Source organism: Lactuca saligna, chromosome 5, assembly GCF_052625555.1.
Source record: "Lactuca saligna cultivar CGN05327 chromosome 5, ASM5262555v1, whole genome shotgun sequence".
Taxonomy (NCBI): domain Eukaryota; kingdom Viridiplantae; phylum Streptophyta; class Magnoliopsida; order Asterales; family Asteraceae; genus Lactuca; species Lactuca saligna.
Window position 1 is genome coordinate 267,343,357 of NC_136421.1, and position 26,644 is coordinate 267,370,000.

Genomic DNA, 26,644 nt, shown 5'->3' on the forward strand with positions numbered 1-26,644 from the left:
TCTGTTTGTATGAGATCCAACAATCCCTCACCTCTTTAACAAGTACCGGTGAAAGGTGATTTAGTCATCTTTCCAAGTAAACAAGATTTGCACGTGTCATCCGACTTTAGATCAAATGACCCCCAGACTCCATCCTTTTGGAGTTAGGCTATGCGTTTTTTGTTGACATGTCGAAGACGACAATTCCACAAGAATGCCTTGTCTAAACCATTAGACGAATCCATATGCAACAAATTATTTCCTATGTTATCTACAACCATCACAGTTTCATATACACCATTACAAGGTAAGGCTTCAAAATAAATAAACCATTATAATAAGCATTAATAGAACCAATTTCATTATTAAATGAAAATCTAAAACCTTGTCTGTACAAACCATGAAAAGAAATAATATTCCTCGTCATCTCTGACAAGTAGCGACATTCATTCAAATCTAACCCTAACATACTATTAAGTACTAAAGAGTAAAGTTTGATCTTGGTAACAGGAGATGACTTCCTATTTCCCATAACCAAGTTCATCCACCCATTCTCCACATCCCTACTTCTTTTTTGCCCCTACAAATCAGAACAAATGCGAAAACCACATCCTGTATCAAGGACCCAAGAATTAGCATGCGATGAGTTATTAGATATAATAGCATAAATACCTGCGAAGGAGGGCTATGTCGTCCCATCCTTGATTTCACACCCCGAACCAGGACAACAGAAATGTTGTTGGGTTTTGAGCATTCTAACACTGCTAAGTGTACATGCAACCCTAAATACCTTGGATCTATGTTTTCTCTATTATACATGCAAATAAGAATATCCAAGGTATTATCCTAATCTAGCATACAAAACAATGAGTGTAACAAGATAGAATACATACCTCTTTAATGTAGAAAGTCTTCATGAAGCTTGAGTGCCTAGCCCCAATAGTGTGGAAGCCTCAAATGGAATCACAATCATCAAAACACTTAGAATAACTTGAGAGAGTTCTACACTTCATGAAATCGGCTAGCCCTTTTGTTACTCTCACTAGTGGCCGATTTTGTCAAGAATAATATCTTTATATAGTGTTACAATTAGGGTAAATCCTTAATTGTCATGGCTTTCCATTTCCTTGGATCCATGGGTTCAAATACACCATGGAGCATCCATGGACCATCCTATGGGTTTTAGCCCAACTTGATTATCCATGGAGCATTAGCCCACTATATAAGTATGGATGATTTACACAATCAACCCATATATTTAATTAGTCATCTTTTGATCACTTAATTAATCCTAGATTAATTCTTGATCAATACTAATTAAATAATCTTATTATTCTTATTATTAATATACTAGAACTTATAATATATTAATAACCATAAGTGTGTTATTTCTCTCATTATAGTCTATCCAAGTGCATGATTGTATGCAACCCAAATGGACCATGCCAGGTCGGGTCAAGTCTTACCAATTATAGTTATGGACTTAGACATTAATCCAACAGTCTCCCACTTGGATAAGTCTAAAACTATTATTGCGTATGACTTCAAGAACCAACTAGCAATCGTAGCTCTCAAAAGCTTCTGTCGAACTCTGACCTTGTAGATGAACTCTAACCTTGTAGATGAACTCTGACCTTGTCAATGACTTGTCCATTAGATAAGGGATCATATAATCCTCTGTTCTCATGATATCAGCCGGACAAATACATGGAACAACGTCCTACTTATTGTCCAGCAATTTTTTTACTGATTTTTGATTTGTTTGACAAAGAACTTAATCGAACACATCAATTCAGTTCTGACCGGCCGGTACATAGGTCACAACAAAATCATCGAGGGGCCCAGATATCGCTTCTATTTCTAGAAGGAACAGATAAACTTCGACTCATATGCTTGTTCTACTACTTGTTGAATTGTACACAAAGGTACGTTTTATAACATCAAGTTACTGATGTGTTTACGTGCAATCAATGCACAACCAACTCATAGGTAACAACTCATATCTCTAGGTTTGAAGATTTATATGATATTACCGTCTCACGATCACTCGAGATAAATTCCATGAAGTGATACAAGTGAGCGTGGGTTTATTCCAATACTCATAACTTATGAGCACTCATGAATGTTGTAGCAACCATTGCCATGACTAAACCCATTTAGCCATCTACGACCCGATTCATGATAGTCTTGATTCATACCTACTTCCAACATATGAACGACTGTGGAGTGTTTAAATAACTTAGTCATTTAGAAAGAATAACCTAGCTATTTTGGAAGTCAAAACATGCAAAGTGAAACACAATAATAATCGAATCTAATATGGTCTCAGAACCCTTTTGAATATAAATAAAACCACCTTTTATTTATCACCATATTGATTACACATTATTCAATGTTTCAAATAATCAAGTTAAGACTTGAATAAAAACAACAGTCGTCCCATGCTCCTAGCATGTACACTTTGTTTTTCTAAACAATAGTTATGCCATACCCCAAGTATGCACACTATGTTTGTCTATGATCCTTACATTGTGATGTAGATCAATTGAACATGATTCCAATGATGCTCATTTCACAATCCCAAATCCTTATTGTAAATGCAAGAATTCCAAATTCATGTCATTTACTGAAATCTGTTAGATTCTAAACTTATATGCATTGATCCTCTTGTAATGATTATGCACGAAGTCAGAAAGACTTGACAACAACCATTAAAGAGCATTCCAAAGGAGATCAGCTCCTTGGGAACATCCTTCTTGCATTAAGTTTCCTAATCTTACATAGATTGAATAATTTCTAACTTTGAAACATTTCCAGATCCCATTTTGACTACCACTTCTGAACAAGAGTTGCCTCCTTACAGATTATGTCAATATGGTCCTTCCAGAATTATCACTATACTTCCAATTGTCCTTGAGAAACCAATCTTTGGTAAACCTTAGATTGTCCTCGACAATTGTTTAATCACTTTAGTCATATCCGGTTGTATACTTTTCCCTTCTAAATGCCTTAAGCATTTGGAAAATTTAGAAAGGATGAATATTATAGCACGTGAAATCGATCCTATATCCGAAGCATATGGGACACGATTCATGATATTTGACATAAAGACATGATACTAGACCAGTCTTTTGCTACAATATTTTTATTTGCCATGTTTTTCAAAATTTAACTATGAAGAGGGATGCCGTAATCATAATCGAATTTTGAAAATGCAATATATATATATATATATATATAATTTCTTCAAGTTGAACCATTCCAACACAAAATTCATATATATTCTTGACTAAAGATGATTAAAATCTCAATCTAAGCTTTAGAACTGAAATGAAGTATAATTTCCTCTCCCTTAATTATAGCAAAACAACTTTTCAACCCCTGCAACTTCACGGATTGAAACTTTGTTTTCTATAATTAACATTGCTAGCTTGCAATACTAATCATAATAATCATGCTCCCACTAACATGATGATTATCAGCATAACACTTATGCTCCCACTAGCTCTGACATATTTTCAGAAATCTGCTGGACTTCTGAAATTTAGATTCATACATCCTTTCTTAGATAGCTCACATGTGTGTCTAAACAATTTTCAGAACTATGAAAAGGGATGTCGTAATCATAGTCTCAATTGCTTAGGCATTTGCCATTTCTCACAAGTCCATGTTAGTGTGCCGGTTAACCACACGCGCTCCACCAACGACTTTTGAAAATGCAAATAACCCAATTGCTATCTACGTAAAATCTACTTAGTGAAAGCGTTTCCTCACCATCATTTTCATGAATCGGAGAGAAACCTTATGACACTTAGATTTTATAGTGTATGAGTTCCTATCCATGCGAATTTGTCTAAACCATAATCACAAGATAAGGTTAGTGACAAATTCAGCCCTACATGGATTAAACTTATTCAATCTTAGTTTCTTGTCACCTTGGTAACACAAGGCCCACCAATGCTTCCAAGTTGAACTCTGATAACTCACATGCAAATTCAACTTATTTGAAGTAGGTACAGAAATAAGAATTATGTCAACACGATAGGTTGCAAACCTTAAGTCATGTGCTAGTGATAAGTTACAGGTTTTACTCTTGATTAAATCTTAAAACTCTTTCAGGATCTTTAAGGCTCCCACTGTCCCCTTAACATATAAGTTTCCCTAGTCAAGAACCATTCCTTGACAAAACAAATATTCAAGGGATAGTGTGGATTCTTATCAAGACTAACACTTCACATAATTGGTCTTAGTTGGTCTTTGTCTCATCCAAGACATCACAACTTACCAAAATCAAATGTATAAGAGTAGAAACATTTTACACTACATTTGATAAGTGTTTTAAACCTTACTTTATGTCACTCAATGTTACAATCTTGGAGTATGACTCTAAGAATTGTTTTGGAACGAAGTATGACTCATCTTCTTGATTTAACCACTTCAACAATTCATAGCTCCTCTTCTTTGCTATCAGAATGCACTTAGAGGATGAATTGTGATTAGGTTTCTAAATCATTAAGATGATCATAAAACTGATACTAAAGTACTCTCCCATCTTTTCATATTTGACAAACTTTTATCCTTCTGCCTAATTTGATTCTTCTTATTCGCTCTGCCATACATTGGAACCTTTTCCAATGTCTCAGAGTTATACTTAAGCTTGTAAGTATAATCCTATTTACTGAGCTTCAGTAAACTATGACGAATAGTCTTATCAATCTTTTGTGGTGGACTTAATCAGTGCACAAGACTATGTACTCGATCCCTTAGTCCATTACTTGACTCACATATACATGTGATCAAAGAATTAGTCTTAATTTTCAAAGATGAAAATTCTCATTCATCATACAATACAACTTGTATGATTCCAAGTTTCTGTCCAATTGAAACTTGGGTGATGAAAAACTTTCTTCATTTGGTAAATTCAGACACTACCACAAATGAAAGAATCAAATCCACTTTCCAATATTGCTATTACTGGAAACATATAAGCAACAATTTTCCACAAATGCCATTGTAAGGATATTTTTTAAAATAAATAAAATTAAAAACCCTTTTTTTCTTTTATTTTAAAAATTTGCGGAAAAAATTATCCTTACAATCCACATGAAAACCTTGTTGTTATCTATTCACAAGCAATATATTATAACTCCTAAGAAGTAGCTCAAGAATCCGATCTTCAAACTACGCGATAGAAATCCATCTACGGGATCAGATTCAGCATATTCTTTCTTTAAGTTTCTTTACCTTTTCTTTGATTCTTAAAACATCACCATGTGACCCAGTCACATCATGTATCAAGAATCTCAGAATAGAAACTTAATAGAGTTAGACAGTGGACTTTACCTGAAGTAGAGTCAATCTTATCGACTTTAACATCCTTAGGTAAATTATGGCAGCTTTGCAACCAATGCCCCTTTCTTTGGCAATATAAACATATGGACCCTTTGATAATGGTACACGGGACTATCACAGACTTAGTTTTTCTCTTTACCATTTGGTCAACCGAGTTGACTATGGCCGGTCCCTTTCCATTGGGAAGAGAATGCTTTTCTGGATTTCCTGTGTCACTATTGTCAATGTCCATCAAGTTTTGAGGAAGTTGATCTTAACAAATAGATAAGATCATTAAGGGTCTTGTCATAGTCTGTTTCATAGGTGTTCCAAAAGAACTCACTATGTGACTTAGAAAGTGATTAAACCACCAACTTTCTCAAGACTTTGACACCCAACTCTCCTGGCTTGTCAATATGTGACTACATCTCCAAGATGTGACCACACCAAGACCTTTACTTGCCAATTGGGCTCGAGTGACCTTAAACTTTTCAAGAACCTGTAGGTGAGGGAGAATAATTGGAGGAGATAGAGGAAGTGAAGCATGATGTTGAGGAACATCATCTTCAAGAGATTTGGGAAGATCATAAATGTCTAAACCAGACATGTTTTGGGAGATATTCAAGATAGTTGATTTAAAGTCCTTAATGTGACACCCAATATGAAATATTAAGGCTAGGACCCAACAAACTATTTTATAACTTAGAAGAGGGATGCCGTAATCCAAGCTATAAAATATTTGAAGGTAGGCGAATGACGATTCACCAATTTCCACCATGAAAAACGAAATAATTTATTAGGTTTTAATTGGATTTGAAATTCCTAGATCTTTTGAGATTCATTGAACTTTTCAATGGCATGTTTCAATCTCGAGTGTGCCCTCTCAAATTTTGTGACTGGGATGCCGAGGATCACAAAACAAGGTGTGAATAACCATACCAATTCACTTGGTACCCTTAATATTATCACCTAATCAATGTGTCGGTTAACCACACACGCTCCATTGATCTATGAAAAACATTAAGTCACCCTTCGTGGTCCTTACTAGTCCAAGTTAGTGTGCCAGTTAACCACACACGCTCCACCAACGACTTGGTAAGGTACAAAGTGTGAATTCCATGGGCTAGCACCAAATTCACATTTTTCCTAAAGTAACTAAGATTGGGAATTATTAAGATTTTAGTTACTTAGTATTTATCATTAATACTTTTAATGAAGGGAGAATTTAAAGTCATTGTCCTACCCGTTCGGCTAACGACCCTCCACCGATCAAGCAAGCGGTGGGTGAGAGTGTACACCCATTAAGTTGCCATTTTATAGGCAACAACCTTATACCCACCTTATAGACCGGTTTCGTGAATAAGACCTACTAACGGTAAAACGACTTGTTCTTATACATATATATATATATATATATATATATATATATATATATATATATATATATATATATATATATATATATATATATATAATTAACCACTAATGTTATAAATAGTATAAGTGTTGAATTTTAACTCTTTTAAAATTCTAAGGGCTAACTTGGAATTAAAGTATTCATAAGAGAAAACTTTTCAAATTCCAAAACTTGAGGGCAAGTTTTGAAACTATTCAAAACTAATTAATTCCATAACTTATGTGTTTAAAGTAGTTTTAATCCAAAAAACTCTTCAAGTTCCATAAGTTATGGAAGACTTTAAACTAATAAGAGAATTAATTTTTCTTTATTTTTATAACTTATGGAATTAATTAAGGTTACACTTTATTTATTTATTTATTTATTAATGAAGTGACTCTTGAATTTCCATAACTTGAGGACAAGTTATGGAGTCATAAAAAAAAATATTCAATGACACAAGACTCTTCATTTTGTAACCATTACCAACTTTTATGAGTTTTATGAGTCTTTAATGTGACTCTTCATGTAACTTGAGAACAAGTTACACAAACACATTTTATACTCAACTCTTAGATTAAAATGGATTGAAAACAACTATTTCAATTAACTTTTCTATTAATCTAAGCAACTCATAAGAACAAGATAATTCATATCAAACTTCTTCATGTAATTAGTCTAAACCTTAAACTAATACAAAACATGAATCTATTGACAATTATCTTTGAAAATGGATTAGCATGAACATTACCACATTAAAAAACAAGTTTATAAGTTCAAAAACAACTTAGGGTAATGTTCCTAGTCCATTTCCAGCCAAAAACCTCGAAAATATGTTGTCTGGGGTCCAACTCGTCGAGTGCATGAACAAAACTCGGCGAGTTGGATGCATTTTTCCTTGGACTCGTTGAGTCCCTTCATGGACTCAGCGAGTCTGCTGGGCTGACAGCATCAAAACTCGATTTTTCAGCTCCATTTGCAAGTATAACAAGAAAACAAGCCTAGGCTCTGATACCACTGTTGGGTTTTGAGCATTCTAACACTCCTAAGTGTACATGCAACCCTAAATACCTTGGATCTATGTTTTCTCTATTATACATGCAAATAAGAATATCCAAGGTATTATCCTAATCTAGCATACAAAACAATGAGTGTAACAAGATAGAATACATACCTCTTTGATGTAGAAAGTCTTCATGAAGCTTGAGTGCCTAGCCCCAATAGTGTGGAAGCCTCAAATGGAATCACAATCATCAAAACACTTAGAATAACTTGAGAGAGTTCTACACTTCATGAAATCGGCTAGCCCTTTTGTTACTCTCACTAGTGGCCGATTTTGTCAAGAATAATATCTTTATATAGTGTTATAATTAGGGTAAATCCTTAATTGTCATGGCTTTCCATTTCCTTGGATCCATGGGTTCAAATACACCATGGAGCATCCATGGACCATCCTATGGGTTTTAGCCCAACTTGATTATCCATGGAGCATTAGCCCACTATATAAGTATGGATGATTTACACAATCAACCCATATATTTAATTAGTCATCTTTTGATCACTTAATTAATCCTAGATTAATTCTTGATCAATACTAATTAAATAATCTTAATATTCTTATTATTAATATACTAGAACTTATAATATATTAATAACCATAAGTGTCTTATTTCTCTCATTATAGTCTATCCAAGTGCATGATGGTATGCAACCCAAATGGACCATGCCGGGTCGGGTCAAGTCTTACCAATTATAGTTATGGACTTAGACATTAATCCAACAAATGTATGGTGGCAGAAAACATCATTGTATGGTATCATAATAGTTGAACATAACTGAAACATAACAACCAAACAACATACATTGAGAATACAAACTTACATAGTTTACACATTGTATTTGCTCATAAGTTACACAAAAGTGACAGAAAAGTAAAATTCCATAGTGCAGCATCACTTGATCTCAAAAAGAGTTGAATACCTGTTATCAGTTCCCTGAGAATCAAGTGATTTTGAAAAAACATCAACACTAATGTTGGTGAGTTCAAAAGCATTTTTGTATGAAAAAAGGTTTGTAACTACTTTGTTTAAAATGATTTTGTATGTGCGAGAAAATCCAATATTTTCTATTAAATAGTTTGTTAGTCTAATAACCAAGACTAAAAAAATGTATCTGTCCCCGTTGTATGTTTCTCTTGTAAGTATGAAAATGTATGTTCCCAGAAAATCTGATATTTTCTGATGTTTGAAAACTGTAGTCTTAAATCCCTAAGACCAGAAGTGTAGTGATTGTGTAACGAAAATAGTATGTAGTTTTATTTTATAAATTTGGTGAAGGGTGAGCTTCAACCAAGATAGTATTGTTAATCCTTAGGTGAGTTATTACAACCATGCTTGATATGACTGTTCTCCCTGTGCAACGTTCTTCAGGCATCGGAATAGGTAATATATTTGTCACCCTAGAGTAGCTCGTCTAGCTATAGCGAACAACTTAGGTGTGTGGTTGTCAATCCCATCTAGACATATACACAACTATCTCACTCTCCCTCCAGCTGTGTGGTTGTCAATTGAGTTGAAATCTTGTCTAGTAATAATATTTGTTGTTAAAACATAATATTCTTGGGTTTTAACCCACCAAAACCGTGATAACTAAAAATTTGACCACTTTTACTAGAAAAGCTATTTTTAGCAAAAACAATTATCAAAACTTGTAGTTTTTACAACTCATATTTTCTTGTTGATACTTGTATCATATAATGAGTTTTATTTTTGTACATCAACTTATATAACATGATTTTTGTGTAGATAAAATAGTGTTAACCACATCTTATGCAAATATTATTTCTCATTCAAATTATAAAGATGAGACAAGAAATATTCATAAGATAAACATGTTTTGACTTGTATTCCCCCCGCCCCCCCCCCCCCCCCCCCATAAAGCATGAAAAACTTGAAAAATGGGGGTATGAAGCTCACCTTGGTTGTTTTCGTGAATTGTCGGAAGGTAGATGGAGAAAATGTCGAGCTTAGGATGAAGTGGATGAACTTTGAAGAGATTCTTGGAATGGTTGGTGTTCTAGGGATTATTCACACAAAAAATGTGTGTAAATAAGGTGAAATCTACATAAAATCACATAGAAAAGCTAGAAGTTCATGAGATAACTTACCTAAAGCTCGAAAATTTGAAGATGCTGAAGAATCCTTGGAGCCTTTAACTTGTTTTTGAGAGAGAGATAGAGAAATGGAAGAATTTTGTGACTTTGGAGGTAGCATAACAGCCTCTTGGCCATGATACTTATGGAGGAAAACAAAGTTGATTCATGGATGTATGGAGGGTTTAAGGGTATGTAGTGTGGATGCATGTAGGATAATGAAATGTAAAGTGCCATTCATGGATGCGTTGTGTATTAAAGTGTGCATGGTATGGTTATTTTATTGTTAAAGGGAAGTAAAGCATTGAGGTGGCATGAGTAAGGTGAAACCCTCGATTATTTTAATTAAAACCAATTTCTTTAATTCAAGGGAGGGGTTTTCGATTTTAGGGTTGCCGAAAACACCCTTCCTTAGGGTTTTCAGTCTGGAAGATGTGGGTTCTCGCTTCTAAGATGACCCAATAAGGAGGGTTTTCAGTCAAGGGCTGTTTGGGCCGAAAATATTAAGGTCAAGATCTATTTTCGATTTATGTATGATGCATTTGATCTATTTTTAGTCTTCTAAATGTTTATTATCTACATGCACATATATAACTTCATATAGCATTCCCATTTTTGAATTTCAATAATCTATTTCAACAAGGTTACGTAGAGAAATGGTTTGTACATGAATAAAATCTCCACCCCAAATTTTCTAGTTGTGACACTTGATGTCCTACAAGTACTTCGAGTAGCCTCGTTTCCAATGCCCCTTCTCATGATAATAGAAGCACATTGCTTCTTTAGGATCTGAAGAGGGAGTTGCGAAACCAACTTAACCTTTGGATCCATTGGAAGAAGATCCATCATGAGAACTTTCCTTTGTGGTTCTTAGAGGGAGCTTTCCTATTTTTTTTCCCTTTTCTGTGTCCAATAGCCAAGACTATGGCAGCATCAACAGGAGTGGACTCGACACCTTTTCCTTTCAATCCACTTTCAACAGTTCTCAACAAACCTAGAAGTTTTCTCAATGTGACCTCCTCCTTGCTTATAAGATAGTTCATTCTAAACTGATCATGGCAAGGAGGTAAAGAGTGTAGGACTATATCAATAGCCATCTCTTCGTCAAAGTTGACATTCAACTTGAGCAAATGATCCACATACCTTTACATTCTTTGCAAGTGGGTCATGATAGACTCTCCATCCTTCATTTTGGTTGTTATGAATGACATAAAAATCTCTTAACTTTCTTGATGTGTACTTTGATGGTACTTTTCCATCAAGTCCTAGCACATCTCATAAGGCCAGTAGTCTGTATATAACCATTGCAGATCAAGAGTCATAGTGGCCACCGTAATACATGAAACCTTTGTCGTGTCCTTTTCGTTAGCCCTATAGTCAACCAATTCTTTAGGATCATTTTTATCTATATCTTTGAGTTATTTATCGAGGAACTATTATTTCACCTCGTATCACAAGGCATTTGAATGTTGCAAATCCCATCATTGAAATTGGATTTATCAAAGGCGGTCTTAGCACAAATGTTCATAAGAGAAAAAGAGCTTCAGGAGTTGTTGGAGTTCGATCCATAAGCATTGTTTGAGCTAGACATCTGAAAAGGAAAAAGGAAAAAGTTTTTTATTATATAAGAAAACCTTAATATAACACCCAAATGAAATGTTAAGGCTAGGAACCAACACAATAATTCACAACTCGAAAGAGGGATGTCGTAATCCAAGTGTAAATTATTTGATGGTAGGTAAATGATGATTTACCATTTCCACCATGAAAAATGAAATGAAGAATTAGGTTTTAAATGAAATGAAATTCCTAGATTCTTTTGAGATTCATTGAACTTTTCAATGGCATGTTTAATATCGATTATGCCCTTCAAGTTTGTGACTGAGATACCGAGGATCATAAACAAGGTGTGAATAACCATGCAAATTAGCTTGGCACTCTCAGTGTCATTTACCACCTAATCATTGTGCCGGTTAACGACACACGCTCCATTCATCTATGATAATTTTTGAGCTACCCTTTTCTACCCTTGATAGTGCAAGTTAGTGTGACGATTAACCACACACGCTCCACTAACCACAATTGGGAATTTATAAAAACATTTATTTACTTTATAATTTTTGTTATACTTATTAATGAGGAATTATTTTCTTATCCTACCTGTTCGACTAATGATTCTCCACTAGTCAAGAGTGTGGTGGGTAAGACGGGATAGCCAATGGTGATCATTTTATAAGTTGCCTCCTTAAACAATCCTTATAGACCAACTTCATGAATCAGGCCTACTAACAGTAAGACTGATTCATTTTATACATATATATACATATTAATCTTTTAATATTATAATAGTATAGGGGTAGTCTTTTAAACTTTTAAAAACTAGGTGTTTTGACATCTTCATAGATGGTTTGGATACTGAAGGATGGATATGACTTGGATGCTTCTTTGAGAACACAATCATAAAAGAATCGTCAAAGGATGACCAGGTGTTCTCCAAGGACGTCACTCCGATAATCAAGTTAGTTTTTTGGAGAGAGAGAGAGAGAGAAATTTTAGGGTAATCTTCATAAGATAGAAGATGGATCCCTTCCTTGAGACGAAAAATATCCTTTTATACCTATTACCAATGGATTGTGGGGACCATGCCTCGTGAGCGTGAAACGTGGCCTCCTCTTACCAGAAGAGCTATTCATAGGAATGGCAATGGGGCGGGTTCGGGGCGGCGCACGGTTTCCCAAACCCGCCCCGATATCTTTCGGGTATCTTATCGGGGCGTCCCATTGGGTTCGGGTTTTCCCGTCGGGTTTCCGGTATCTTATCGGGTTTACAACAATTCATAATGAGATTTTTATTCCGTTTTAGTGTACCCCGATGTCTTATAAAAAAAATATGTGTTCTAACCTCCCTTTTAAATTAAAAATATGATAAATCACTTTAATAAAATTAACTTGACGTTATATTAAAAATTATTTGATTTAATTTTAGTGTAATATGTCAAAACATAAAAAATAATCATTCACACCGAATTGTTAATAATTAAAAAGATTGTCCACATTAAGTATTTTATCTTTGAATGCGTGCAACTAACATATATATATATATATATATATATATATATATATATATATATATATATATATATATATATATATATATATATATATAATCGGGACGGGGCGGGTCGGGGCGATGATAACCCACTCCCTGCCCCGAACCCGATAAAAAACCCGATAACGACCCGTTACCCGACCCGAAATAATCGGGTTTCAGGTTTCCCCGTCGGGTTCGGGTTTTTTTGCCATCCCTAGCTATTCACATTAACTAACTGCACGGTTACGTCAGTTCTGGGCATCACCTGGGTTAGTCATTGCTTTTTCATTAGTTGTGAGTGAGTGAGGAGATCACATTGAATGTTCTTCCCATGCGACAAGAAATGAGTTGTCGCTCTGACATTGGCTCTCTTAGGCCAAGACCGGGTCATAGCCAAGGTAGTAACGTCTCTGTTACGTTTAACATGACCGTTAAGTAATGTTAAGAAGTCCCTTAAACTAGTAGGCCTCTCCATCTGTGACGTAGCAGAGTTATTCTGGTCTACTTCCAGATACGTGGCGAGCTGCTATTGATAACCCGTGTTGATGGCAGAGCGAAATCACCGTTGTTTGGTGGTTTCATCATGAAGACGGTTCGCTGCCCCGTTCTTTCTATTTAAGCCTCTGCCTTCCCTAACACATCCTCCTCACCTGTTACCTTGATATTTTACACTTCTTTTTGAAAGAAAACTTTTCAATTTTTCCTCCAAACTCTTCCATGGCTACTTCTCTCTCTTATGGAAGAAATCTCACTACTGAAGAGTGGTAAACTTTTCAATTCTGGTTCGGGTTTGTTCCTGAACACAGGGTGCAAATCCCCTTGCCTGATACCTCTTTGTATAGTTTTTCTTAGGGAAAAGTCGGGATCCCAATCGCCTTGTTTGAGGCAGGTCTACACTTGCCTACCACCGATTTCTTCAACTTGATCATCCGGGGATATGGGTTTTTAGTAAGAGAGTTGAGCCTATCACTATAAAGAAGATAGTTGGCTCTAAACTCCATTGCCATGAACTAGTCCGCTTGCCAAGCATTCCTACTTTCAAGCACTTCTTTAAGGCATCCACTCAGTCAGGGACTTGAACCCTTTCTCGCTAACGAGGAGTCCCTATTCTTATCTATGATAAGAAGTCTAATAAGAACTAGGAATAGAAGTTCTTATGGGTGAAAAATGATCTTATGGTACTCAGTTACCCGAGGACTAAGGTGTACATCAACCATTCTCCTGTATTGTTTGGCGCTGACAAGGAACTGGCTGATGCCCTGGAGAAGATTAGCATCACTAGTGAAGATTTGCTTGACTGCTTCTTGGCTGCCAGTGAGATGAGTGTTGTTTGGAGGGCTCATGGGAAGATGCTTGAATTCTTTGTTAAGAAAGATGTTATCTCTTTTGCTTCTCCTCTCTCCCCCTCCCCCCTTTATATATGAAAGGATTAGCAAGTCATGTTTAAAGCGGTGCTTTGGCTTAACCAACTTTGTTTCTTGTTTATGCGAGGTGTGGAGGAGATTCTTTCCTTAGAGAGAGCTCTTTCGGGTCTGTTTGATGGCGAGCTTCAGGTTCACGATGTTGACCTTGTTGAGGATCTTCCACCTCCTTTTTTTGGCTAAGGACCCACGGCGGCTGTCGGTTTTGACAGTGTTACCTATATTGGTGAGGATACGGACCTACATGACATTGTCGTCACTAGCGCTTCTCAGAATGAGCCTACACTGTCCGGGTCCCTAAAGAGTCTTTATTGGGTTAAGTGGCGTTTTGCATTCTTGGAAGCCTCTTCGGCGATCGAACTAAGGCAGTTAGCACCGGGACCCCTCTTCGTATGAAGCATAATTTGAGTCTCTTACCAAGGGGTTCTAAGGATTCCAACCATGCCCCCGATGAAGGTCCTTCGAAACTGCTAGCGGGTGCACAAACTGGGGCGACTGAACTGCCCTGTCATACGGGAGAAACAAGCACTGAGAAAACTAGCCCTATTCCCACAATCGAAGGAACCAAGACAAAGACTGGGCCTTCACTTCGTCATGGTCTTGCCTCTAACTCTTTTGGTAAAACCACAATTCCCCCCTCATCCAGAAGCTTAAAAGCTAGCTTGGAGACTAACTGCTCAGGATCTTGTCTCCGAGCATGACACCACTCTCGAGTGGTGTCAGCACACATTTCCTCCTACCACGACTGAGGCTTTAAGTATCCTGTTCGATGAGTATATGGCTGATGGCTTGCGTTACATTGCCTCCCAAGTGTCGTCTTATTTATTTGCGGCCGTCAAACGCATCTCCAAGATGGAGACCCTCCAGTACGATTCGAACAGGAGGAGCATTGAATGCAAAGAACTGAAGGCCCAAGTCACAAAATTAGAAGTTGATAAGATCAACTTGGAGGTTAGGCAGGAGGCAGTGTTACTTCAGAGGGAAAGCTTGTCGGTTCAAGCGGCGAAGTTGGGGAAAGAGGTGAAGGGCCTGAACGCTCGTGTTGGGGTCCTGATGTTGGAGAGTGTTGGTCTGAGAAAGCGGACAGAAGAGATGGAGGTTGATATGGTGATCGAGAATGCTGCAAGACAAGTGCTGGAAAGGGATATTTCTTGGATACTTTACGACGGGCTCAGTCGGGTTGTGGATAGGTTGATTGAAAGTCCACAATTCCTCCAAGGATTCATTCTTGTGAAAGAAGCTTGTGTCGCTGCAGGTGTGGAATAGGGTAATAGGATTGTTTGGGAGCAGATATCCACCGGGGAGGTTGACCCAAAGTCTGAGGAGAATGTGGTGGCCAGGACTCAAGAGATGGAAGACGCCCTGGTGACCTTCATGGAGACGGACTTTGCTGGCCATCTTCGCTTGTGTTCCCTGGACATAGCTGGGCTTCATAATCTCTGTCAGGAGTCGTAGAGCGAGGAATCAGTCCTTGGTTCAAGCCTTCCTTTTGGTGATGATAACACTCCTGTTGATAAGTAGTTTTATGTTTGGCTTGTTTTGATGTAACCCCATTTGACAGTATTTTCCTTATTTTTTTGTTGTCTTTACTGCCCTTTCTAGCCATCTTTTAAATTTAGGAGTCCGATCATTTGAACGATGTTTGCTTTTCATGGTTATGAATGTTTCTATTTATCACATATACTCTTTCGCCTGGTTACTCTATGTATGGTTTATGTTGGCTGTCACATGATATGTACATAGGGTTTGTTTGCACCCCTGGTCAGAGTAACTATTTGTGCTTTACTAAAGTTGGTCATTGAGAGATTTGTTCTAATATGCTTCTTAAAGACCCTGGGTGTAGCTAAGATCATCATCTTGAGGCTCACCCAATTTAGTTTACTTTGTTTTTTATTTTCATGGAAGGTTATGTCCATTCTACACTCATGTCACATGTTCTTTAATTGATGAACATGTTTTTGTTGGATTAGTGTCTAAGTCCATAACTATTTTGGTATGTACTTGACCCGATGGTGCATGGTCCTTTTGGGTTGCCTTCACCAAAGCAACTTGATTGGAGAAATAAATAGAGATAGAGAGGTTATTATGATTTATTAATATGTTATGAGAATAATATATTAAAGGAGAAATCATACTTGTTTAATTAATATTGGTCAATAATTAATTAGGAATTAATTTTGTGATCAAGTGTAATTAATTAAAATAGAGGGGTTGAATTCTAATTATGTGATAGTTACAAAATAAGGTAAGGATTATCTTATTAATGGGTTGGACGGTTCTAAGGTGATAAGGCCTTAGAATTCAACTAGGATAAGGGTTTCTAAGACTTATCTTATGGTTACTTGGTAGGCATGCAACTAGATAAGGATAAGGACTAAAACCCTAATCTTTACACCTATATAAACCCCCTAAGGCTCATGAATTCGTGTATCCCTTCCCAAGAGGTCCTAGAGACGAATTCTTATACCTCTCCTCTCTCTTTATAACTTCTCCATTTGCTCTTGGTGTTTGTAAGCCATTAGAGGAGTGACACTTGTGACTCTAAGCCTTCCAAAGTCAATTCAAGGAGGAATTAGGATTGTTATTGCTATATAAAAATCAAGGTAATATCTTAAACTTATTCTTATGGCTAATATGATTATTTATATGCTAGAATTAGGGTTTATAGTCTTGGATTCAAAGCATGTACAATAGAGAAACCTAGATCCAAGCTTTAGGGTTTGTATGAGAACATAGGATGTCTTATGACCAAAACCCAACAGTGGTATCAGAGCCTAGCTTGGTTTCAATTGTATTGATGCGTTGTATAACTGAAAAAAATTGTTTTTTGGTGTTTTGGAGGCTTGACTCGCCGAGTCCATGCAAACTCGACGAATCCAATCCTGACTCAACGAGTCAGCTCGTCAGAAGGAGGGAATCTCAGGTTTTCTTGCTGTTTTTGCTTATGGATAGTTACCTTATCATGTTAGATCAATATTAATCCGATTATATGATATATTTGACTATAATTTTGATCTAATTGAAGATATTTATCAATTAATAAGATAATTATTTCCTTATGTGATAATTGATTAATTATTTTGAGTAAATTGATAAATTGTTTTGCAAGAAATCATTAAATAAATCAAATATGGATAATTATGTGATTAAATGTTAATTTGAATTATTTTTTATTTGATCATTGTTGTTATGAAAGTTTCATATTTTCCCCTTTAGGTTTTATAGTTTAAATTTGAACCCAAAAGTTTTGAAGTTTTGAAATTTAAATAGTAAAAACCCTAATGTTTTGAAAAGGGTTTTAAAACTTGCCCTCAAGTTTTGAATTTAAATTTTGATTAATTCTTTAATTGTGATATATATATATATATATATATATATATATATATATATATATATATATATATATATATGTATATATATATAAATTCTAAACCCTAATGTTTTGAAGTGTTTCAAAACTTGCCCTCAAGTTTTGGAATTTAAAAGTTGATTAAAAGTTAATTAGGAATGTTAAATTCTAAAACCCTTGTAATGTTTTGAAAAGTTCAAATCACACCCTTATGGTTTTATTAATTAATTAAGGTGTATAATTAAAAGAGGTTTAATACATCCATAAAAGTTTAGGTTTACAATTTAATTGAATTAAAAGTATAATTGTTAAATTTGATCACCTAATATTTTAAAAGTGTAAAATGCACCCTATACTATATATATAACATTAAAAGTCTAACATTATATATATGTATGAGTAAAAGTCAGTCTTACCGTTAGTAGGCCTCATTCACGAAGCTGGTCTATAAGGGGTGTTTAAGGAAATTGCCTATAATATGGCGATTGAATGGGTATCCACCCTTACCCACCGCACTCTTGACTAGTGCAGGGTCGTTAGCCGAACGGGTAAGATAGGACGAAACCTTCCATTATAAGTATAATGAAATACAAAGTAACTAAATGTTTTTCAAATTCCCAATCTTAGTTACCTAGGCAAAGTGAATTGATGCAATTCCATGAAATTACACTTTGTGCCCTTGCGAAGATGTTAGTGGAGCGTGTGTGGTTTACCGGCACATCAAATAGGTGACTGTAACATGTGAGGGCACCATGTAAGTTTGCATGGTTATTCACACCCGCTTTGTGATCCTCGGCATCCCAGTCACAAACAAGAGGGGCATATCGAGATTTAAACATGCCATTGAAATGTTCAATGAATCTCAAAGGATCTAGGAGTTTTCATAGATTTAAAACTTAAATTTCTTTTTTGTTTTTCATGGTGGAAATTAGTGAATCGTCATTCACTTACCTTCAAATATTTTGCAACTAGATTACGACATCCCTTTTCTAGGTTGTAGCGTATTGTGTTGGGTCCTAGCCTTAGTATCTCATTTGGGTGATATACTAAGGACTCAATCGATCAACTAACTTGAATTTGTTTTCTCCCGTTTTGTAGATGTCAAAGTTCGACAACCATGGTCTTCCCAAATCCCGTGGAACAAGCATTCCACATGAAGATGGTATTCCACGATTCGATCGAGGAACAAGAAATCATGATTCACTTCCTCCACCTCCTCCAATTGTTCTCCCTAAACCACAAGATAGAAGAATTGAAAGGTTCAATATCACTAAGGCCCTATTGGAAATGAAACATGAAGATTGTAAATCCGTGTGCACCCACGTTCTAGGAATGAAATCACACATTGATAGGTTGAAAATGTTGGGTGTGTCATTTCCCGATGAGTTGGTTGTGAACTGGGTTCTGCAATCGCTCCCTGAATCATATAATGAGTTCAAAAGAAAGTATTATATGATGGATCATGACGATAACCTCATTGACCTAACTTACATGCTCATTGCTGCTGAATCAAAAATGATTTGGCGAAGCAATGGAGCATATTTGTTGGGAAAGTCAACCGACCATGCTTCCCCTTGATTTGATCTCGGGTTTGAGGGATTCTATCTGGGCGTCTCGGATTTGCATGGATAAATGGGAATGGATAGTCATCGTCAGTGTCCTTACTTTACGGCTTGAACATTTCTTTCGGCTAAGGGCATCTGCTACCACATTGGCCTTGTCGGGATGGTAGCGAATCTTGCACTCATAATCGTTGAGCAGCTCTACCCATCGCCGTTGCCTCATGTTTAAGTCCTTCTGATTGAGGATGTGTTGCAGGTTGTTATGGTCAGTAAAGATCATACACTTGGTTCCGTAGAGATAATGTCTCCAAATCTTCAGTGCAAAGACTACGGCTCCTAATTCCAAGTCGTGTGTGGTATAGTTGACCTCATGTGCCTTTAGTTGTCTCGAGGCATAAGCAATTACCTTTCCTCTTTGCATAAGCACACAGCCTAAGCCCTGATTAGACGCATCACAATAGACTATGAATTCCGCTGTCCCTTTGGGTAGGGACAGAACAGGTGCACTACACAAGGTTTGCTTTAATGTCTGTAATGTTGTTTCTTGCTTTTCACTCCAATAAAAGGGTACACCTTTCTGTGTTAGAGTGGTTAGGGGTTTGGTGATTTTGGAAAAATTCTGGATGATTCTCTGATAATAGCCGGCGAGACCCAAGAATTGACGGCTTTCTGTGGGTGTTTTCGGTACCGACCAATTCTCTATCGCTTTAATATTGGAAGGATCCACATGAATAGCCTCCTCTCTTACCACGTAACCGAGGAAAGTTACCTTCCGAATCCAGAATTCACACTTTGAAAATTTCACGTACAACTTCTCGGATCTAAAGGTTTCCAACACTAATCTCAAGTGTTGTTTGTGATCTTCTTCGCTTCTGGAGTAGACAAGGATGTCATCAATGAACACAATGACGAATTTGTCTAAGAAGGGATGAAACACCTGGTTCAATAGGTCCATGAACACATCCGGTGCATTGGTTAGACCGAAGGGCATCACTACGAACTCGTAGTGTCCATACCATGTCCTTAAAGCTGTTTTAGAAACATCACTCTCATGAACTCGTAGCTGATGGTACCATGACCTAAGGTCTATCTTCGAGAAATAGTTGGCTCCCTGAAGTTGATCAAAGAGGTCATCTATTCGTGGAAGGGGCACTACTAGAAATATAGCCTTTTACGACGCGCGAACCATGACACGCAGTGATTTATGATACGCAAAGGTGAGTGTCTAAAAAATAATGTCATCTCTTCCAAAATTTAAAGGATTTCAGACGCGCATTTTTGCGTGCCCTAAAATTAGTGTCTAAACAAAAAAAAATAAAAACACTGAGGGCACCTGCGTGTCGTCTACAACCGTCGCTTTATAAATTTTAATAGAACGCGCGCGTTCCATCCGGGGAAAATGAAATCCCAAAAACTTAAAATCCCCGCCTTCCTTTTTTTTCTCCCTCCACTTTAATTTCCCTAGTAGCTAGGGATTTTTTTTCAAGAACTTGCCCTTATTATGCCCTCCTGTACTGCTCATTCTCTCTTCAACTTCCCTTTCTCTCATTCTCACTTCAATAAACCCTTTCTCTTCTTCTCGGTTCTCGACGTCGACAGCTTCTCCCACCTCCGACATTTCTCTTGGTGTTGGCGCCTCCCACCTCTGACCTCCGTCTAGCCCTGCCCCACCATCCAACGCTTTCCAGCGTTACCCAGCCGATGGAGCCCCTCATCTCCGGCAATCTCACCTCGCCTACCCTTGCCAACAACATTAGGTCTGGTGACCTAGACCGAGAAAACTCAGAGGCTTCGGAGGAGTGGTGGCACTACTCAAATCACAACAACAGAAAGTCGGAGACTGGAATGGGAGAAAGAGAAATAGAAATCGAGAAATCGACTTATACAGTAAATGGGGAAGAATCGATGATGCACGCAACATGTTTGATAAAATGCCTCATCCGCCACTGGAACAAAACTGTACGGACAATTCCAATCTCTCGTAAGTTTCGTTAATTTGAATATTTGATTTGTTGTGATGCGGCTTAGATCTTAATTACACTCGGATGCTCGCTTAGAAATAGATAATTTTTACAATTCGATTCACCCTTAATCTGTCATTTCGTTTTTGAAATCATTGATCCATCGTGATTGGGCTTTATGTGAGCATCTTCATTTTCTAGATTTGGACTTTGTGGAATATCTAACTGTAACTTCTGTAATTGTGATTGATGATTTTGGGAGGATCTTTTGGAGGGAGGATCTTTTGGCTGCAGGGCAACAAGAGCAGTAGAAGCAGCAGCAGGTCGGCAAGAGAAAGAATGTTTGATTGGCAACAATCAGAAGAAAGAAAGAAAGACAAGAAGAAAGAAGAATGAAGAAAGTAGAAAGAAGAAAGAAGAAAGAGAAAAGACACGAAGAAAAAAGAATGAAGAAAGTAGAAAGAAGAAAGAAGAGAGACAAGAGAGAAGAGGTCGATCATTGTTGGAGCCGATCACCTCCATTGCCGAGAGATAGATTCATTGTAGAGAGTGAAGCAGGAAAAAGGACTCGGTGGTGCTAGGTCTTTGTGATCAGAAGAAAGAAGAAGAAGAAGAAGAAAACAACACAACTGTGTGACATGCTAGCAGGCAAGAAAGAAGAAAGAAGCAGCAAGCGATCACTTTTGATCGAGAAGGAAAGAAAATTGAAGCAAGGTACAGCAAGAGTCTAAGCAAGATAGAGGAAGATTGAAGCAAGATAGCAAGATCAAACCTAAGTGGTTTGAATAGCAAGTAATAAGATTCGAAGTGACCAAACAAGAAAGTTCGAATCAAGGAAGAAAATAGTAAGTTTAGCAAGATCAAGAGATAAGAACCTTGTAGACTGTTTTAGTTTGTTTCCATTGGATATGTACTACAGGCTATATATATAGCCTTTGTTTTCTGAATATGAGAAGTCAGTGTGCAGCAGCTTTGAGTCCAAAGTACTTTCATATCTCTATATTTGCTTTCTGCATACATATATATCTGTGTTGTGTGAGTGAGAAGGTTGGGACCTGTTCCAACAGTCCTCACTAATTAAGGTGCCATGTTGCATCCATGTAAACCCTGAACTTCATAAACTGTATGATTTGCTTAATGGCAATTATAATGATCATATTCACTAATGCAGTTGAAGCTGATGCTGATGAAGATAGAATTGAATTACTCTTGTCGGAGGTTAAGGGTAAAGATATCACCGAATTGATTGCATCTGGAAGGGAGAAGTTGGCTTCTGTTCCTTCAGGTGGCGGTGGTGGTGTTGCAGTTGCCGCCACAGGTGGTAGTGGTGCTGCTCCCGCTGCAGCTGCTGCAGCTGAGCTAAAGAAAGAGGAGAAAGTTGTAGAGAAAGAAGAGTCCGATGATGTAAGCTCTTTTATATCCATTGATCTTCATTGTTTGTTTTTAAATTGTTTTTTTTATGGTTGCATGTTTTTGACTATCTTTTTTTTTTCATATTTTTTTGCAGGATATGGGATTCAGTTTGTTTGACTGAGGATGGTATGAAGCATGTTCTTTTGTGGTTTTTGGATATGATTTTTTGGTAGTATTTTGTTAGTGTCATCTTCAAATGAAGAATTTTGTAAGACCTTGCAAAAGTTTCTTTTTAGTTTTTATACATCAAATGTTTTTTAACATAGTTTTATATGACCTTTACTTTTGTTAATTTGGATGACAGGATGTTGCTTCATTCTGAAGTAAGAATTCTTCCCGATATTTCAATTTTCATTTTTTTAAAAAAATTATTTTTAATAGTCTTGATGGTTTTATAAATAAAAAACTTTGATGTCATCATTTTTTGATCTTTATAATTTTTAGGTTGAAAGGAAGTCTCTTCCTCATCCAGAAAGACCAGATCGTCTTCGAGCAATTGCTGCTAGCCTGGCAACTGCAGGTGTGTGTGATTCCTTCTCTTTTGTAAATTCTCATTTTGAAGGAATGGAATGAAAATTTGCAATATAACCCATTTTTATTTATAAAATTTGTAATATTAGAGAACAGTTATTTGGATTCTAATGAGCTTTTATGTTTAATCTTTTAGTTTTGCAAATTAAAATTTTATAAAATTTGTAATATTAGAGAACAGTTATTTGCTAGGTACATTAATCTTTATGTTTGATGGATCATGGGTCGTGGGTCATGGGTCATGGGTCATGGGTCAGGTGCATCCTCCAGGTCATCATGCTGGAGTGAGACAAGCAATAGGATTCTGTCTGCATAACAATGCAGCCATTGCTGCATCAGCAGCACAAGCTGCAGGAGCAAAAAAAGTCTTGATTGTTGATTGGGTAATAATCTTTGTAATTAAAAAAAAAAAAAAAACTATGAGTTGTAGTTATCTAACCTTATTTATTTACGGGATGTACACCATGAAAATGGAACTCAAGAAATATTTGAGCAGAACAAAACAGTAATTTTATTTTTATTTTTTTTATTCGTGCAATAATTGATACTACTTTCTTCAACTTGTTAATGATATTATTATTATATGGTTAACTCCATATTCTGTATTTTTTTTGGTTTAACCACAGAAATAATTTTTTTCTTGGTTAACCACAAAGAGTTTGTGATATTTAAAAAAAAAACATAAACACTATAAGTGTTTCCTGGTAATAAATTGCAGGAGGCCATGTAAAATTAACTATCATTCATTCTCCTATAAAAAAAATGAAACTCAACATAAATATAAAACAATATAGTTGATTAATTTATTTTAAATCATAAATAACATTGTAGATTACTATCTGACTATTTCTGATGATACTGGTTTTAATTGTTATAGGTGTTGTATATATCCTTACATAGACATGAAGGTGGAAAATTCTACCCTGGTACAGGCGTTGCCCATGAGGTAAACATAACCCTAATTTTTTTTTTCTCTCTCATTTTTTACATCGAGAAGGGTAAAATGGTCATTTCACTCTTATATATGTTATCAGGTGGGGTCCATGGGTGGAGAAGGGTATTGTGTAAATGTTCCATGGAGTCGTTGAGGAGTTGGGGACCATAGTCACATGATTCGCCAAAGTAGTCACGATCCACGTTCCAAACGGCTTGATCCCAAACGGGGTACGATTGCGTATCGATCGCCGACAGAAACGCCCTCCGGTACGTCATGCTTGCGATCCCACCAATTCTTTAAATCGATACCTGAAACGTGAAATTGGCAAATTGAAGCAAATGCAGGGTTTCTTGTAAGATGAGGGTGAATGCATCAGGTATGCCACCTTTGTTTTCCCTTTGTCATGTTTGAATTGTTTGGAATTAGTTATGTTATGTCAATGTATGCTTTATGTTATGTCAATATATATATATATATATATATATATATATATATATATATATATATATATATATATATATATGTAAATGACATGTATACATACTCCTGAAATTTCCTATATTTGGCTGAAAACATGCAGACAAACAAATTTGACATATTAGTGCCTTGCAGCCTCTCAAAGTTCTTGCATTCAGGTTATTCTTTTAGAAAGAAAATTGTCAAAGGTGATTGTCAAAGGAGAATTTATTCAAGGGTTTCTTTTAATGTTGTACATGTTTTGTTTTCAATAATAAATATTATGCAATATTAGCAATGTGTTACATTTACTTACTATTGGAATGATTATTTGTATATGACGTTAAATTTTATGAAATGGATTATATTTTTTGTTAATGATATTTTATTTTCTATTATGAGGCATTAAATTTAAATTTAATTTGAAAATTAGTAAATCTATTAAAAATATTTTTTTTAAACATTTAAAATTATGATACGCAAAAATGTGTGTCATCTTCATTTATGACATGGCCTTTCTTGACAGGGGCTTTCTTGATACGCATTGCGTGTCATTAACACGCGCGTCGTAAGGTTACGACATGCGAATGCGTGTCGTCTTCCTTTATGACAGGGCCTTCCTTGATACGCATTGCGTGTCGTAAACGCGCGTCGTAAATGCGCATCGTAAATGCGCGTCGTCTGTAGACGACGCGCAAAAGCGCGTCGTCTCTCTTTATGACAGGGCCTTCTTTGACGCGCATTTGCGCGTCGTCTGAGCGTTTTACAACGTGCAATGAGCGTCGTAAAAGGCCTTTTTTCTAGTAGTGGGGATATCGGTTTTTGACGGTCAACTTGTTCAGCTCACGGTAGTCGATACACATCCGGAAGGATACATCTTTCTTCTTTACAAATAAAACCGGAGCTCCCCATTGTGAGGTACTCAGTCTGATGAACCCTTTGTTGAGTAATTCATTGAGTTGGCTAGATAACTCCTACATTTTTGCTGGAGCTAAACGATATGGAGACTTGGCTATGGGGGTGGCTCCAGGAATTAGGTCAATGCAAAATTTGACCTAACGTTCGGGAGGAATTCCTGGGAGCTCTTCCAGAAATACATCAGGAAAGTTACAGAATTCAGGGATGCTCGCGAGGTCTTTAGTCTCCTGTTTCTCGTTGATTACATGGGCTAGGAATGCTTAGCATTCCTTTCGCAAGAATTTCTGATCTTTGATGCAGGAAATGATGCAAAGATTGGAACTAAGTTTATCGCCATAGATCATGAGAGTTTGACTCGCAGGAAGATTTAGACAGATGGTTTTTTCGTAGCAAAGGATATTAGCATGATTGGGACTTAACCAATCCATGCCAATGATAACATCAAATCTCTTTATGGAGACTAGCATAAGATCAATGGGAAAAGAATGATCGTTTAGGGTAAGGGTGTAGCCTATGAATATATCGCGAGCGCTTTCTTTCTCACCGTTAGCCATCTCGATGGTAAACGTTTCGGTTAATGGTTGGGGATTAGGTTTTAGATTATGTTTGAACGTATGACTAACAAAACTTCTTTCAGCACCCGAATCGAAAAGAATACTAGCATAATAGTTGTCGAGAAGGAACGTACCCGAAACAACTGTGGGATCGGCGACTGCCTCCTCCTGTCCCATGGCTTGGACTCTTCCGGTATTATCAGTTGTTGCCTTCTCGGGGCAGTTTCTTTTGAAATGCCCAACTTCTCCACAATTGTAGCAGGCTTGACCAACACCTGCTCCAGAAGATTGATTGGCTGATTGGGCTGGTGCCTTGCAGAATCAAGTTGTATGCCCCTTTTTACCACAGTTGGTGCATGACAGATCACGGCAGCGGTCGAGGTTATGGTGGTATTTGCACTTTTCACACAGAGGAAGGCTACCAACATACCTACTAGTAGGTACTTGGGCTGTGGATCCGACGGCAGAAGCAGTAGCAACAGGGGTAGTAGCAGCATGGACTACTACAATATGTTGTTTCTTTAAGGATCCATGAGAAGGTTGGGCTTTCTTCTTCTTCCAAAACTTTCTTTTCTCGCCACTCCTCTTGGTCATT

General features: G+C 36.7%; 1 protein-coding gene and 1 pseudogene across 1 annotated transcript; both read left to right on the plus strand.

Annotated features, from left to right (window-relative positions):
* Window positions 1-22,377: 22,377 nt before the first annotated feature.
* LOC145046637 (large ribosomal subunit protein P2y pseudogene) lies at window positions 22,378-22,916 on the plus strand (annotated as a pseudogene).
* A 9-nt stretch (window positions 22,917-22,925) lies between these two features.
* Window positions 22,926-24,272, plus strand: LOC145046638 (histone deacetylase 15-like). The gene is made up of 5 exons (XM_078994919.1): window positions 22,926-22,976; window positions 23,098-23,173; window positions 23,359-23,567; window positions 24,062-24,130; window positions 24,219-24,272. Exons 1-5 carry the CDS (start codon window positions 22,926-22,928, stop codon window positions 24,270-24,272), a joined length of 459 nt encoding a protein of 152 aa, XP_078851045.1.
* Window positions 24,273-26,644: the final 2,372 nt, after the last annotated feature.